The 13971-nt window shown below is 44.3% G+C and overlaps 1 protein-coding gene across 1 annotated transcript in view; it reads right to left on the reverse strand.

The window, feature by feature from the left end:
* The window catches only part of pik3cb (phosphatidylinositol-4,5-bisphosphate 3-kinase, catalytic subunit beta), a 48935-nt gene that overhangs the window by 3663 nt on the left and 31301 nt on the right, over positions 1 to 13971 (reverse strand). The window contains exons 6-22 of the mRNA XM_079165747.1: positions 13210 to 13392; positions 11883 to 12050; positions 8778 to 8867; positions 8374 to 8628; positions 8154 to 8250; positions 7381 to 7511; positions 7035 to 7085; positions 5837 to 6025; positions 5146 to 5267; positions 4746 to 4889; positions 4542 to 4641; positions 3801 to 3997; positions 3592 to 3701; positions 3321 to 3399; positions 1650 to 1817; positions 1376 to 1499; positions 1118 to 1263 (exon numbers count right to left, since the gene is read on the reverse strand). Of these exons, the coding sequence (XP_079021873.1) occupies positions 1118 to 1263; positions 1376 to 1499; positions 1650 to 1817; positions 3321 to 3399; positions 3592 to 3701; positions 3801 to 3997; positions 4542 to 4641; positions 4746 to 4889; positions 5146 to 5267; positions 5837 to 6025; positions 7035 to 7085; positions 7381 to 7511; positions 8154 to 8250; positions 8374 to 8628; positions 8778 to 8867; positions 11883 to 12050; positions 13210 to 13392 (2354 nt within the window). The remainder of the gene's footprint in view (positions 1 to 1117; positions 1264 to 1375; positions 1500 to 1649; positions 1818 to 3320; positions 3400 to 3591; positions 3702 to 3800; positions 3998 to 4541; positions 4642 to 4745; positions 4890 to 5145; positions 5268 to 5836; positions 6026 to 7034; positions 7086 to 7380; positions 7512 to 8153; positions 8251 to 8373; positions 8629 to 8777; positions 8868 to 11882; positions 12051 to 13209; positions 13393 to 13971) is intronic.

Genomic DNA, 13971 nt, shown 5'->3' on the forward strand with positions numbered 1-13971 from the left:
CTGCCTGTGTGTGTGTGTGAAAGCCACGACACTGTTGACCATGTTTGTTTGTCAACAACTGACCAGTGTGTGTGTGTGTGTGTGTGTGTGTGTGTGTGTGTGTGTGTGTGTGTGTGTGTGTGTGTGTGATAGTCAAACATGCCTTCCTTCAAATAAACTACAGATACATTTTACTTGACTACAGTTGAATTGATTTTTAACAGAGGACATTTTTGCTGAGTGATGTTCATCGGTTCCTGAGCTTCTACCGCCCACTGCTGGTGGGAGATGGTACTGCACTGACTTATGCAACCAGTGTTTTGACTGACACTCCTCTCTTCTGCTCTCTTTCTGCTCCCACAGCAAATGGACATGGAAACAAACTAATACACATCTTGGCTTGTCTTTACTGAAACAGCACATACACCTCTGTGTTTTTTTATGTTTCAGAGATGAAATATCTTGATTCATGCTTTTTATGTTTGGTGTAGATGTACTCTGAGAGCTCAGCATGTCAAATGCATCTAAATCAATCCATCTGATCATACTATTCAATAACAATTTGAGTGACAAGCCATCTAGTAGCAACACAATCAGCTGTCAAATTAATATAACTAATAAACCATTAGAACTGTAGGAAAAAAAGGAAGCATTTTAATTTGGCTTTGCTTCCAAATGAGTAGACTTCAGCAAATAAAATAATTTTAGTATTCAAATTAGCGTTAGGTTGCTAAATTTACTTGATGTTTGCATTATTCCAAATCCATTGGACACAGACATGCTGAGCTGTATTTTCACAGGACTTCAATGTTTCACTTGGTAAAGACTAAGAGTACATCTACAAAAAATAGTTTAAAATAGGCATAAAAAGGTTTAATCAAGATATATCCTCTTTAAAACATGAAAACACAAACAGTCTATGTGCTGTTTTATAAAAGACAAGCTATCATTTTTATGTTTCCAGTGTTTATTTGCAGGGAGAGCAGAAGAAGAGTGCAGATGGGAGACGTATGTAAGGACTTCACATTTAAACCCACTGGTTGCATCGGTCAGTTAGAGCAGTACCATCTCCCACCAGCAGTGTGCAGTAGAGGCTCAGGCATCAGTAATCATTGCTGAAGATAAAAGTGGAACAAACCTGCCAAATTTCTCCGTGTATCCCGTCTTGCCCTGCTGTATGACGTGGATGAAGTCGTGCGTGAGGATAAATGGCACTCGCTCCCTCTTGATGCCAAACTTGGACTTGAAGTTGCCCAGGATGTGACCGAAGTCGATGTGGAAGAGCTGACGGGACGAGAAGGACCAAATCAGTGAGCGGGCGAGGACAAACCAGGGAAAAGAAGGGAGTTACTGGGTAATTTATATACACAGGTGAAACAAATGGTGTGTGTCCAACCTGTCCGGTGCTGCGGACCATGATGTTGTCGCTGTGGCGGTCTCCGATGCCCAGGACGTAGGTCGCTACACAGTAGCCTGCACACGACAGAGTGAACTCCTCGATGGCCCGTTCAAGAGCATCACTGTCGATACAAAACACACACAGAGAGGAGGCATTCAAGCACATTTGATTTCTGCATTCTCTTCTGAGAAAACCTCAAGTGTGTTTTTCCAAACGAGAGGAAAATAGTTTTTTTTTTTTTTGGACCTTTGGGCCTCAGGCAGCTTCTTACCCAGAGTTCCTCTCCTTGAGCCAGTTGAGCAAGGCGTCCTTGTTGAAGGCGGCCGCTGCTGCCACGTTGCTGCTGGTCAGCTGGATGTTGGCGATCGTGTCGGCCGATGAGACCACCTCGATCAGCCCTGCGCGGTCACCCGTTGCTAGGCAACCGTACGGTACGATTCTGAACGACAGGCAAGAGACGGAAAAAAGGTTTCAACTGAGGTCAACTGAACAAATCCATCCCGGAGTCGGTGCAATAATATCTAACGGGAGATACACGGCAACCCCTACTGATACATGTACAACACATAATAACAACAATAATAATAATAATAATAATAATAATAATAATAATAATAATAATAAATGGGTGCAGAGGGGAGGGGTCCTTGTAGCTGCCTTTAATTTAAGTGCTTGATGCATTTTTTTAAATTTATATATTACATTTTTTAAAATACTGTCTGTAAATTAATACAAATTTAAATGACAAAAAAAAAATAAAGCCTCTTCACACTTCTTCCGTTTACATTTTCTAGAGAAAAGTCAGTGCGTCATCTCAACTACTAGTTTATTACAAATACCCCATTTCACATTTGGTTTACACTAGAAACACTGCATATACCTACTGGAATAAATATCACATGTAGTGGTGACGGCTCCTGATTTCATTCATTTCAACATAAGAACGAAATACATTCCCCAAAAACATGATCCACAAATCTGATTTGGGTCGTTTGACCAGTCAGTATAAATGTAGCTTTGTGTGCGTTGCTGTAGATCTAGTTCCAGTCTTATGTATTCATGAGATTAAGATGTTAGGCTGGGGTTTATTTGTACATCATACTGTTACCACTGAGCTGAGACAGATGAGAACATTAGGGTGGAGAACATACAGTGATTACGTGACGGCATGCAGATCACGTTATTTTTCCTCATTCACGTGGATTTCTCTCTACAAGATGGCGGTATGTCTTCATTTAGCAGGACGCAGAATTATGTGACCTGGACAAATCTTTTACCCTCCTTACTGACATAGTGGCCCCAAGTCTCAAATATCAGACAGCCATGAACCCAACGCTCAAAGGTGGCTCACTTTCTAGATTTAATTAGTTTGACTAATGGAGACCAAATGTCACATCTTACTCAACTTGATGGGTGTTGACTTTGAATAAAGAAAACATGACGACAGACAGTAAGGATGTGTGCGATGAAATGCATCAGCAAGAAATCCCAGAACAAGCCCACGGTCCACCACGTCATAGTGGGTTCATTACATTGTCCCCTCCCTCCGTACGGGACGTCCCACCGCCGTGTTCGAACTCTGAACCCCGTGTCCCTGTAATCTGAAGCACCGTCCTCAAGCTCAACTGTCAAAACAGCCCCCCTCCAACGCTCGGCTCCAGATGTGTCGGCGCATGACGGAGCGAGAAAAGGGGGTTTGTGAAAGTGTGGATTTGATTAGGATTATAATGCAGATATTGTGTGTGGTGTGTGTGTATATCGAGGGTGTAAAAGGGTTGGAGGTCAAACTAGCATGGGGTAATTTAGTTTTTCCCCTCCTCTGCTGCACCCCACCAGAGCTTCCCCTTCCCTACAGAGAGCAGGAACAAACAAGCTCGACAATGTCTGTCTGTTTAACACACGCACGCACACACACACACACACACAAAAAAAAACAACTCACCTGAGGTCCAGATTAGCCTCCTTCCATAGCAGATCCATTAACCTCAAAATCTGGAGGGTCAACATGTCTTGCCGTAGGTCTAGGAAAAGGGAAACAAATATCTCTTAATTTCAAAATAAAATATTGTGCATTTAAATGAAAAGAATCAATTTTAGTTGAAAGATGTAAATTGATTTCAATCCTTCACCTTGGTGACAGCGCAATATCTCTACCCCCCCCCCCCCCCCCCCCCTTTTATTCCCTCCCTCCGGCCCCAGTCTTTGATTCCTACCGTCTCCATTCTTGAAGATGATTCCCAGGGTGTCTCCCACCAGCAGCTTGTTGTTGTAAACAATCCAGAGTGGCTTCATCTTGGAGTCCATGTACCGACACCTCTCCACACTGACAGGAGCAAGAGAGAGAGAGAGACGGGGGGGATGACGCACCGCGAAAACAGAGGAGGAAAAAGTTCCACCGCATCCTGACACCGAGTTCTCTTACTTGATGCCGGACAGCAGGATGTTGGGGTCCAGAGGGGAGTGAAGGTCCGACAGAGTCTCTGAGTAGCCACTCTGCCTCAGACAAGTCATCATGGCCTCCTTGGTCAACATGGCCTCCTTGGTCTTACTCCGAGCGTTCTTGATGGTTCCCAGCTTGATGAGCTCGTTCACCGACTTTAGCTTACTCAGGGCGTCCACCTGGAACAGTCAGAACACCACTTAGATAATACTTTTGTATTTAATGGGGGCTTTTCATGGCACCTTACACATACACATACATAGAATCACTAATAAAACATACAATACATCTAACAATAACACACATAATAGGCAACGGAGCAAAGCTCAACAATGAGTTGCGTTTCTTTGACCGAAAACAGGCGACAGAACCCCGGAAATTCTTCATCCCCCGTTTGATACGACTGAGCTCATTCTCCTTTTACAGACTATGTCAGCATTGTGTGTGCTCTTCCAAACAGGAAGGAGGTCACATAAATGATGAGGAAGTAGGAGGAAGCGTCCACAGGAGTGACTGTCAGAATGAACAGTGTCGGAGGTCAGGAGGGCGACGCTGTTGTCTCTGTGACGAGCTAAAAATAGCAAGAATCTAGTCCTGACGGGGGGGGTTGACAATAAGACTATTCTGGTTCTCGTGTGAGGACTAGCAACGTAAAAGTCTGAGGCAGTCTGAAGAGTCTAGAGGCAAAATGAAAAAGAGAGTGAGTGTAAGTGTGTGTCCTACCTGTTTCTTTAGAACCTCAATATGAGGGATGCTGCCTCTACAGTAGGCCTCCAGGATGAGGGCAAACTGGACAGAAACAGCCGGCATGTGGATCTCCGACCTGTAGAGGGCGGCAGAACAGCCACAGTCAGAAGAGAAAATCCTCTCGTGACTCAACTGGATACAAAGTCTTTCCCTTTCTCACTAATGCGCAACTGTACACACCGCAGGTGCCAGAAGAGGAAGTGTCCTATCTTGCGGTTGCCCTGGGCACGTTCCAGCAGGAAGTGGGTGAGGGCGCAGTCGTAGTAGGGCTCGTAGCGCAACACCTGCACCAACTGTAGCAAGTACTGAGACAGCTCCTCCTCACTGGAGAGGAAAGGGACGGACAAGTGAGGGGAAGGTTTATTTATCCCGTTTCATTTTCAAAACTTTTAGTTGGATTTGTGTCTCTCTTCAGGAAACGAAACACACAGCACTGATCAACTGATAGTAATTCATACATAGTAATGGGGAATGTAACAAGGTGTACACAATTACAGGGGACGATATGCAAGAGCTTGAATATGAGACAAAGACGGTGTGTTAGGTTTCCGCCCACACGTGTATTTTTACATATCTTTACCTCATATCTCGCAGACAGCCCACTGCATACTCTCTGACATACTGGTCGGGGTAGTTAAAGTCCAGAAGCTCCAGAGCGTCTCTGGGACTCAGTTTGGGCCAGATCTGAAGCAGTGCCTGGAGCTGAGAGAGAGACACACACACACGCTCAGAAACTGATACTCAGACATTTAATCAGAGTTACATGAAGTCCTGATGTCGCTCAGTGAATAAATCCTTTGTTATAAAAAAGTTGGATGAGCCTCAAGATCACCCACACGGCTGCACAATTAGTCGTACAGTAATAATAACCGATCACAGTTTTCTTTTCTGCGCATAATAAATGAACATGTTTAATGTCTGTCTGTCACAGGTGTTTGTGCGTGCTGTGATAGACCGGTCTCTGCTTTTCAAACACAGAACCAGCTGCAGGAAACAAGTAACATGCAGGTGTAAAGTAACCACACATTCTCTGCATAGAGCAGTTGGTTTATTACGGAGCCCAATTTAAAGTTGTATTCAGCGGTATTTCATGTCCAGGCTATGCTTATAAGAAGACATTTTACATGTGAAAACATGTTTGAAAGTTCCAAAAATACTTTTCAGATCAGTATCTAATATGAATTTATTTTCTCTTTTAAAATTAATTGAATCTAAAGCATTTCCCCTTCTTTAAAGACACTTTTGTCTCCGATTGAAATGCACGAACTAACCTGGGCCATGTCCTCGTGTTTGCTCCACTTGACGGAGAGCAGCAGCTTGGGCAGCGACTGAGGGAAGTTCTCTCTGCAGTCGTAGCGTAGTGTCCAAATCAAATCCTTCTCGTTTTCACACAGCTGAGAGAGCGGGTCGCGCTCCATGATCTCCTTCAGCTCTATGTGGAACTTCTTCCCCCCGCGACCCTGAGAGAAGCAACGAGGGACAAGGCCGGTTGAAGTTGGGGGAGAAAGAGAAAGAGAGGATGAAGAAGATGCAGAGGAGAGACACGGGGTGAGAGGAAGGATGAAGGAGAATTGGGAGGATGCGGTTGGAAATGAGAGGACGACGATGAGCAGCGACCAGAAATAACCACAGGATGGCAGGAGTGTGTCAAAGCGTCCAGCAAGATCTACGTCAACTGCCTTGAATGCAGCTCATCACAATCCACAAACCAAGGCCTCACATTGTCTCGCTTTAAAACAAGGTGTATGCGGTCTGTTCAAGCGGGACACTTTGATTTTAAAAAAAGCCAATAACATCAATGCAAACTAATATGATTCCTTTGAAAAGAATCTGCCATATGTTTTCCCTTTAACATTAGACGAGCTGCTACTGTGTGGATCTGTAATTTGAGGCACAAATTGACATACAATAAAATGTAAACACTGAGTTGTAGTCGGTGCTAGTCTGTCCTTAAACACACACACACACACACACACACACACACACACACACACACACACACACACACACACACACACACACACACACACACACACACACACACACACACACACACACACACACACACACACACACACACACACACACACACATTACATTTAAAGGGGTGTGTTCAGGCATGCCCTCTACCTAACACAGGATTACGTAACCGGCTGAAACACGCCCAGGAGTGGGCTTTTAGTTGAGGCCCGGCGAGACGGGAAAACATACAAGCAATCTGATTAGAGTCTGTAGTTTTGAAGGGGACAGAAATAATTCTGCAGCTACACCCTGCCAAAGTGATAACAATGGGTTTCCAGGGAAACAAGCAGAGCGAGATAATACTACACCGATGGTGTGTGAGTGAGAGGGGGAGACGGAGAGAAACCATGCAGCATTTGTAACAGGCCAACTTCAAACACATACATCACTTTCCCGAATGCGCAAAAAACACTCAACACAATTATCTCCCACAGTCCGTGAACTCACCATAGTTCCGCAGTCACTTGCTCTGGCGATCTCTGCAGCTTTTTCCAATATCTGCCAAAAACAAAGTAAGTGAGCGCCGCATGAGTGAACAGATCCAGCGCGTTCGGCAGGCCGAGCACGTCCTGAACCTCCACCACTTCATCATAATCACAAGATACCATTATGAAGAGCACTAAGGTGCTGCAATGGCAAATTCAACTGCAGTCAAGTCTTTAAAAGAAAAGTCTCATCCAGAGATCAGACATTTGCTTATTTGCATTGCAAATTTAAACTTTTATCTGCATGAATCCTAATGCTGGCAAAATAAAGAAAGTATGTTTCCGTAAGTGGGACAACACTGTCTGACCTTGTCAAAGGGAGGGAAGACGATGGAGTGTGACGAGTACTCGGGGAAGTGGATGTGCAGCGCTGTAGCGTTCTCAGTGTACGGGTTGGTCTGAATGGTTCCTATGGGGTTCAGCATCTCTTCAAGTTCGTCTGGGTGAGAGACACATTAAAGATACACATGAAGTCACGTGCACTTACTGCGCAGTGGCACCGGAGAAGCTCCTTTTACCCCGTTTGAATTGTATTAGAAGTAGGGATGGGCATTAGTATTAGAGTACTCCATTTAGACATCAGTATACGTTCGGCGTATATTAGTAATCACTTTGTTTTGCTTTGTAAAACAAACCAAACGTACATAAATTAATGTGCAAGTGTTAATGTTGAATTTGCAATAGAACCGATTAAACATTTGCGCATTAATCACGAGGAGATAACAGCACAGAAAGATAAGAACCTCCTCATTTGCTTAGCAGTGGTGGCACGCACCGTTGTAATGCCGCCAGGGCAGAGAAGATTAGCCAGAAATGGTGACAGGAGATACGTTTGTGGTGAAGGCTTCCGCGAGACGATGAGCTGAAATACGAGCTACCATCGCGGCGAACGGCAACCAAAAGAGCGGAAAAGATGTACGAGGAAAAGTGCAGCGTTATACGTTACAGTCGCACGCCTCTTTGATCACAACTGGGAGCACGTTGCAGCTTTTCCTCTGCGAGTTGTAATAAGTAAATGAGTACTCAAATATGGAAATGCCTTAAAATGCCCATCCCTAACCAGTAGATATAATAGATATACCAGGAAAGGACGACCAGCAGTGCAGGATGATGTCTCCGGTCTTCAGGTGGCCTTTGTAGTCAAACACCATAGTGTTGACCCAAGCTATAGGGTAGTGCTGGATCACACAGAGGGAGAAAACAAAGCAAAATCAATCATTTATCAATGACATAATAAAGCTAGTGGAGCCTGAAGAGGCCTTTATTGCTTTTTAGGCCCTTAGTTCAAGGCCGTTTCTCACCACTTTCCCTGCTTTGCGGATGGTCTGGTACTTGTTTGTGTGGGTATTCTTGGTGGACTTCTGCTTCTTGACCTTATCCATGACGGCGTAGATGGCAAAGCAGAGGCGGGTCATGCGCGGCAGGTCACAGACGGAGAGGTCAAACTCCAGCGTGCTGTCCTTCCACGTGTGGTCCGAGCGGCCGCTGCTTTCGCTGCTCACCGCCGGCTTGCAGAGCAGCTCCGTGCCGTGGAAGAGGCCCGCCCTCACCTGGACCTGGGTGGACGGGAGGAGATCTTTACACGATCACAATTTTAGCTGTGTGCAACAACTGTGCATGCAGGTTTTGTGTGTGTGTGTGTGCAGTGACATTACAACAGGAATATAAAATATTTGTTATGGATGTGGACAGAGCAAGAGTCTACCTTGGCCGTCTCCTCCGCGTTCACCTTGTTGCCGTTCACCAGGACTATCTTAAACGGGCTGGACACGTCCCACACACACGTCTGTACTTGCTGCAGCGGGAAGGAGAGAAGAGAAAGCCACACTTGCAATGAGTGAGCAGTATTTGCATAATGCACTGTGAAAATATGTACTCCACAACACAGTCCTTCACACCCACCAGTTCCCTGCACACGCACACACATAAAAACACAAACAATGTGGGAGGTCAGGCAGGTCATTCTGATGTCAAGCCAAGTGGATTTGGGAGAGTCAGCAGTCAGCAGGAAAAACAGCATCACATGACACCTAGAGTCTATGAACATGATGACTAACTAGCACACTTCCTGCTGTTTGCTGCCTCTGTCTGTGTGTGCGTGTGGACGTGATGCGTGTGTTAATGTGTGCGTGTAATTTGCCTCATGTCAGATAAGAGACTATTTGTGTCTGCCCCTACAATTACAAAGAAACAACTCTGTGTACTGCATCCTCACAAAACACCCCGTCCTGCTCTCGGCAGTACTTTTTTTGAGACTAATTGTCAGTTAAGTTTCCTACAGCATCCAATAACAGGTTCCTTTCCTGAAAGTAAATCTCACTTGCTGGCACAGACAGCCACACTGCTACGGTGAGCTTAAACGGGAACCGTTTCTGCTTCTGTCTCCTGCTGTACAGTGTAGTTGTGTAGCGGTTAAAACAGTTAAAGTGCTAAACAATGTGACAACGTGATAAATAAAGCATTATGAATACTCAATCAGATTGAATTAGGAAAGCCAAAACCGCAAACAAACAAATCAGAGAAAACAACCATGTTGTCACGTTGCAGTTTACATCCGTGTCCGTTCAAGATGTCATCACTTCTTTATTCGTTTGTGTGAAATCGACATAATTAGCATGTGAATTCTTGAGATATTGTGAAAAACATGTTTTGTGAGGTTGAACACCAAAGCTTCACTAATCAGTTCATCATTGGACGTTTCTGCCAAATTTGAAGAAATTCCCTGCAGGCTTCCTGAATTGGTGAAACCGGATCTTGTTTCTAAATTCCAAGTTAACACCTCGGCAGGTGAATTTGTGTCCAGCTGTAAACAGAGATATTCACCAGTGAAGGTGAGGTGTTACAGCAGTCTAGCCAGGAGGTGATGAAGGCTTCAATAAAATAAGATAAGATATACTTTATTATGCTTGGGCAATAAGTTTAACACAATAAAAGCAAACAGTTATACACCAAAGACGAGATGTAAAAAACAACAACATACTACATTATAAAACAGGAGCTAATCGTAGAAGTCATAGAGACTGAATACATAAAACAAAAGTTGAACAGTTCCTCCTTCCTGTGAACTACAAACAAGGATGAACCTGTTTTATCATTGGGAGGCGATAAAGCTGGACGCGGTTGCTTTTACGTTTACTAGCTCTGTAACATCTGCCTGAAGCTAATAGTTTGTATTCAGAGTACAGACGTGACGGGACGGAGAGATTTGTTTCCCCATCGACCTTCATGGCTGCCTTCACCGGGTTGTTGAAATATTTCTGCGTTGACGGAAACAAGATTGAGCGTAAAAGGATTCACGGAAAGAGAACGTAGACCAAGTTCAGAGCTGAAACGATTAGTCAGTAAAAAGAAAACTAATTGGCAGCAATTACATCGATTACTGGTTTAACACACTTTAAGGCGTGGCCTTGAGACATTTTAAACTAAAACTAATTATATGTTTTAGCCCTAATTATTAAAAATAATTAAGCAAATTTAAGAGCACAAAGAAAAGAAGATTGCAAAAATACCTCAAAGCAAAGAGGGCTTCCCCTACCTCTCATCATGTAGTTCCACACACAGCTTAACCTCTGTCTCAATAGGTTCTTTAATTTGTGGATTGTTAAATACACTTAAGTTGCGTCTCCAAAGAATTGAATCGTGTTGGTTACCTAGACAGAGTTTACAGTGGAGCGTCATCGGAATCGTCTCTCGTTCCTATTTCAGTTATCCTGTGGCCATCTCTCCCGAAAGCCAAGAAATAGTCACTTCTGGAGTGGACTGCATGGCGGGTTGAGAGGATTATGTAAAAGGCAAAAGTCCCTCCATAAATCAGTAATCTCTATAGCCTACATAAAAAGGCTCCCTGCTAACTCGAAAAAGACCATCAGACGCAAGTAAATAAACCAAAATACCTAAAGTATAATAGCGGCTCCCACAGTGGCCCTCCTACAGCAGACCTTGGTAGAGCTCGGATGGCGAACAAGCGTAACAGAATAAAGCTTATAAATTGGTTTCGGGGCTTCTTTTAAAAAAACGGCGGTAAAGAGAAATTCTACGCTGCCATTTTGTCGCTCCGCACAGATCTGAAGCGTGCAAACTGTTGGCCTGTTATCATTAATATTATATGTGATATGAGGATTCACACCTGTGATATTTACAGACTTTCCAAACCACACCATCGCCGCACATCGACTGTCAGCATGACACCGGGCAATTAAAAACCCCGGGAGACTTAACGAAGGCCAATTAAATCCAACCTGACATTTAGAATGTGGACGCAGACGCATCGAGGAGTGATGTCACTGTGCACCTGGCGGCAGCAGCTGCAGCGAGGAGCTGGAGATGTTTTCTGACAATGTGACCAATGTTGACAGGGCATCGTTCCGAGAACACTGGCTCATAAAAAGACAGGTGGCAGCTGCCAAGTACTTGTTTACTAGGTAAACCTCCACACCTGCCTCGCTCAGTGCAGGTGATTCAATCATCGGTGGAGCTTTTACTATTTTGGTGGAACAAAAACACTGGCGGGATATTAAGCGATCGTTATCTAGAAAACATTTTCATGTATGCGTCACACACACACCCTCAGTTTTAATCCTAACGATGCCTCATGTTACATCTGGGACCGACAATGAAAACACCCACATTAATAATAGTACATGAAAACAATGCCAACAAGAGGAAATGACAACTTTAGTTTGACTTCACTTCAGCCACTAAAGACTCCCCAATTTATCTGAAACCATCAGCAGATGTGGAATAGACAAGATCACCACAACACAAAAGTGAAAAGTCATTCACACAGACACACACACAATACTGGACTCACCGTGGGAACCCTTCTCTTGGGAGGTAGTGGTAAAGGTGGGTTGGAGGACTTGCGGCACACCACAGCTCCGATGGCGGAGATTTCCTTGTCAAACATGCCCTTGACGGTGCTGGTGTGGACCAGCGTGAGGTGCGGAGACTCCTTGGCCTGCATGCATGAGCGGATGTACTGCACACAAGACAGGGCAGGGAATCTTTTTTAGCGATGCGCATATTTAACCACACACACACACACACACACACACACACACACACACACACACACACACACACACACACACACACACACACACACACACACACACACACACACACACACACACACACACACACACACACACACACACACACACACACACACAATCCCATTTTTTATGGTTGTGCTGCATGTTAAAAGTTGAACTTTCATTTTGGTAAATCGGGATACTGCAATGTGAGGCAAAAGCATTGCTGTGCTACAAATGCTTTGCAGAAAGCCATAACAGCTTGTCAGCAGACCTGATCAAGTAACAATGCATACAGACCCATCTCAACTACTTTGGAATAGTTGATTTAAATCAATGCCAGAAAAAGTCACGCAACCAACCAAACAAGGCTGCAATAAAACCCTGCCTTCGGCTTTTGTGGCCATTAAATGTCTTCTTTTGTTGGGTTCTAATGTTAAACTGTCCATATACTTCTATTTATACACATCTCTCTGCTTACACCAGCACGCTAATGTACGCTTTACCTGCTCTGACCCGTACTGTGCTTCCAGCGGAAAATTGCAATCCTGCTCACTCGGTGCCGTCTTTGTGTGACGCCCTCATGCAAATAGTTTATAACGGCTCTTTCCATGGAAACTGAAAACTCCCCACATAGCTAATATCTTTATCAAACATGGAGCTTTAATATGTGGAGAGCAAACAGAATGATGGGACACCTGTTCACGTGTTCCTAAGTTGTGCATTTTTATCATTTCATTGTGCCTGATGCACACCATAACAATGGTTATAAACGCATAAACATTCATATTGTAGAAACGGTCCATCATCTGCATCGCTACAGAAATATTATATTTGAGCATTCATGTTAGTTCAAACCTAAACTTTTCCCAGTAAGACCCAACTACTTGAATCATAAAACAGGCTTTTAATTGTCACACTGATATTAAACTAGATGACTTTCTCAGACCTAGAACAGTTGTACTAACCATGCTGTAGATACTTAGAATAAAACAATAAAAAAAGCTTTTTATTCTGACAGACTAGCTCTGCCATTTCCCGCTCCTATTTCTAAAGTTACTCACTGACAAGACACCTGACCGGGTCCACTGTGTAGCCACTGACCTTGTACTGAATCAGGGGCTGGTCTCCACAGAGGAACTCCAGACAGTGGCTGACCCTCAGCACGTACTGACCCCGCCAGGCCTCCTCCTCCTCGGGCCCGTGGGTGGTGAGCCACTTCTTCAGGGCCAGCTCCATCAGCTCCGAGGGGATGCAGGACGACGGCACCTTCAGACTGGCCGAGTCCTGCAAGACAAGACGGGGAAAACAGAGATTGATTCAAGAGTTTGAAGTGCAAACTGCAACCTTAATCTAGACTAATATATATGTCAAGAGGAGGCTGTTGGAGGACATCAGATAACAAAGCTGAATGTTTATAAGATAGTGAAACATGTTCACCACTTTTTTGGTACAGAAACACAGCTGTTGTTCTAGATTCATTGCTGTAGGAAATGAGACAAGATTTTGGTTTCGGAATCTTTCTGGTTTTACGTTTGTAGTCCGATTCGTATCGACCAATCACGATGAAGCAGGCTTTGGTTGAAAGCAGGTAAACAGTCCGTGTGGAGAGCAGTGCTACGAAATGCACTCTCGCAACACATCGGCTCTCGTCTGAACGATGATTTGGCTTTTTATATTTAACATTAGCTCGTGAACTGGCTACTTGTGAAACAATCCTGTTGCAGAAGTCACAATTCTGCATCTCGAGTTGCTAATCGAACTGTAAACAGCGAGCGGCTCGAGGAGAAGGAAGTCTTGGCCCAGATACACGCCGGCTACACTGAAACCCCAGAAATATAGCTCCTCACTCTCAGAGGCTTAACC

The sequence above is a fragment of the Pholis gunnellus genome, assembly GCF_910591455.1.
Source record: "Pholis gunnellus genome assembly, chromosome: 9".
NCBI lineage: Eukaryota > Metazoa > Chordata > Actinopteri > Perciformes > Pholidae > Pholis > Pholis gunnellus.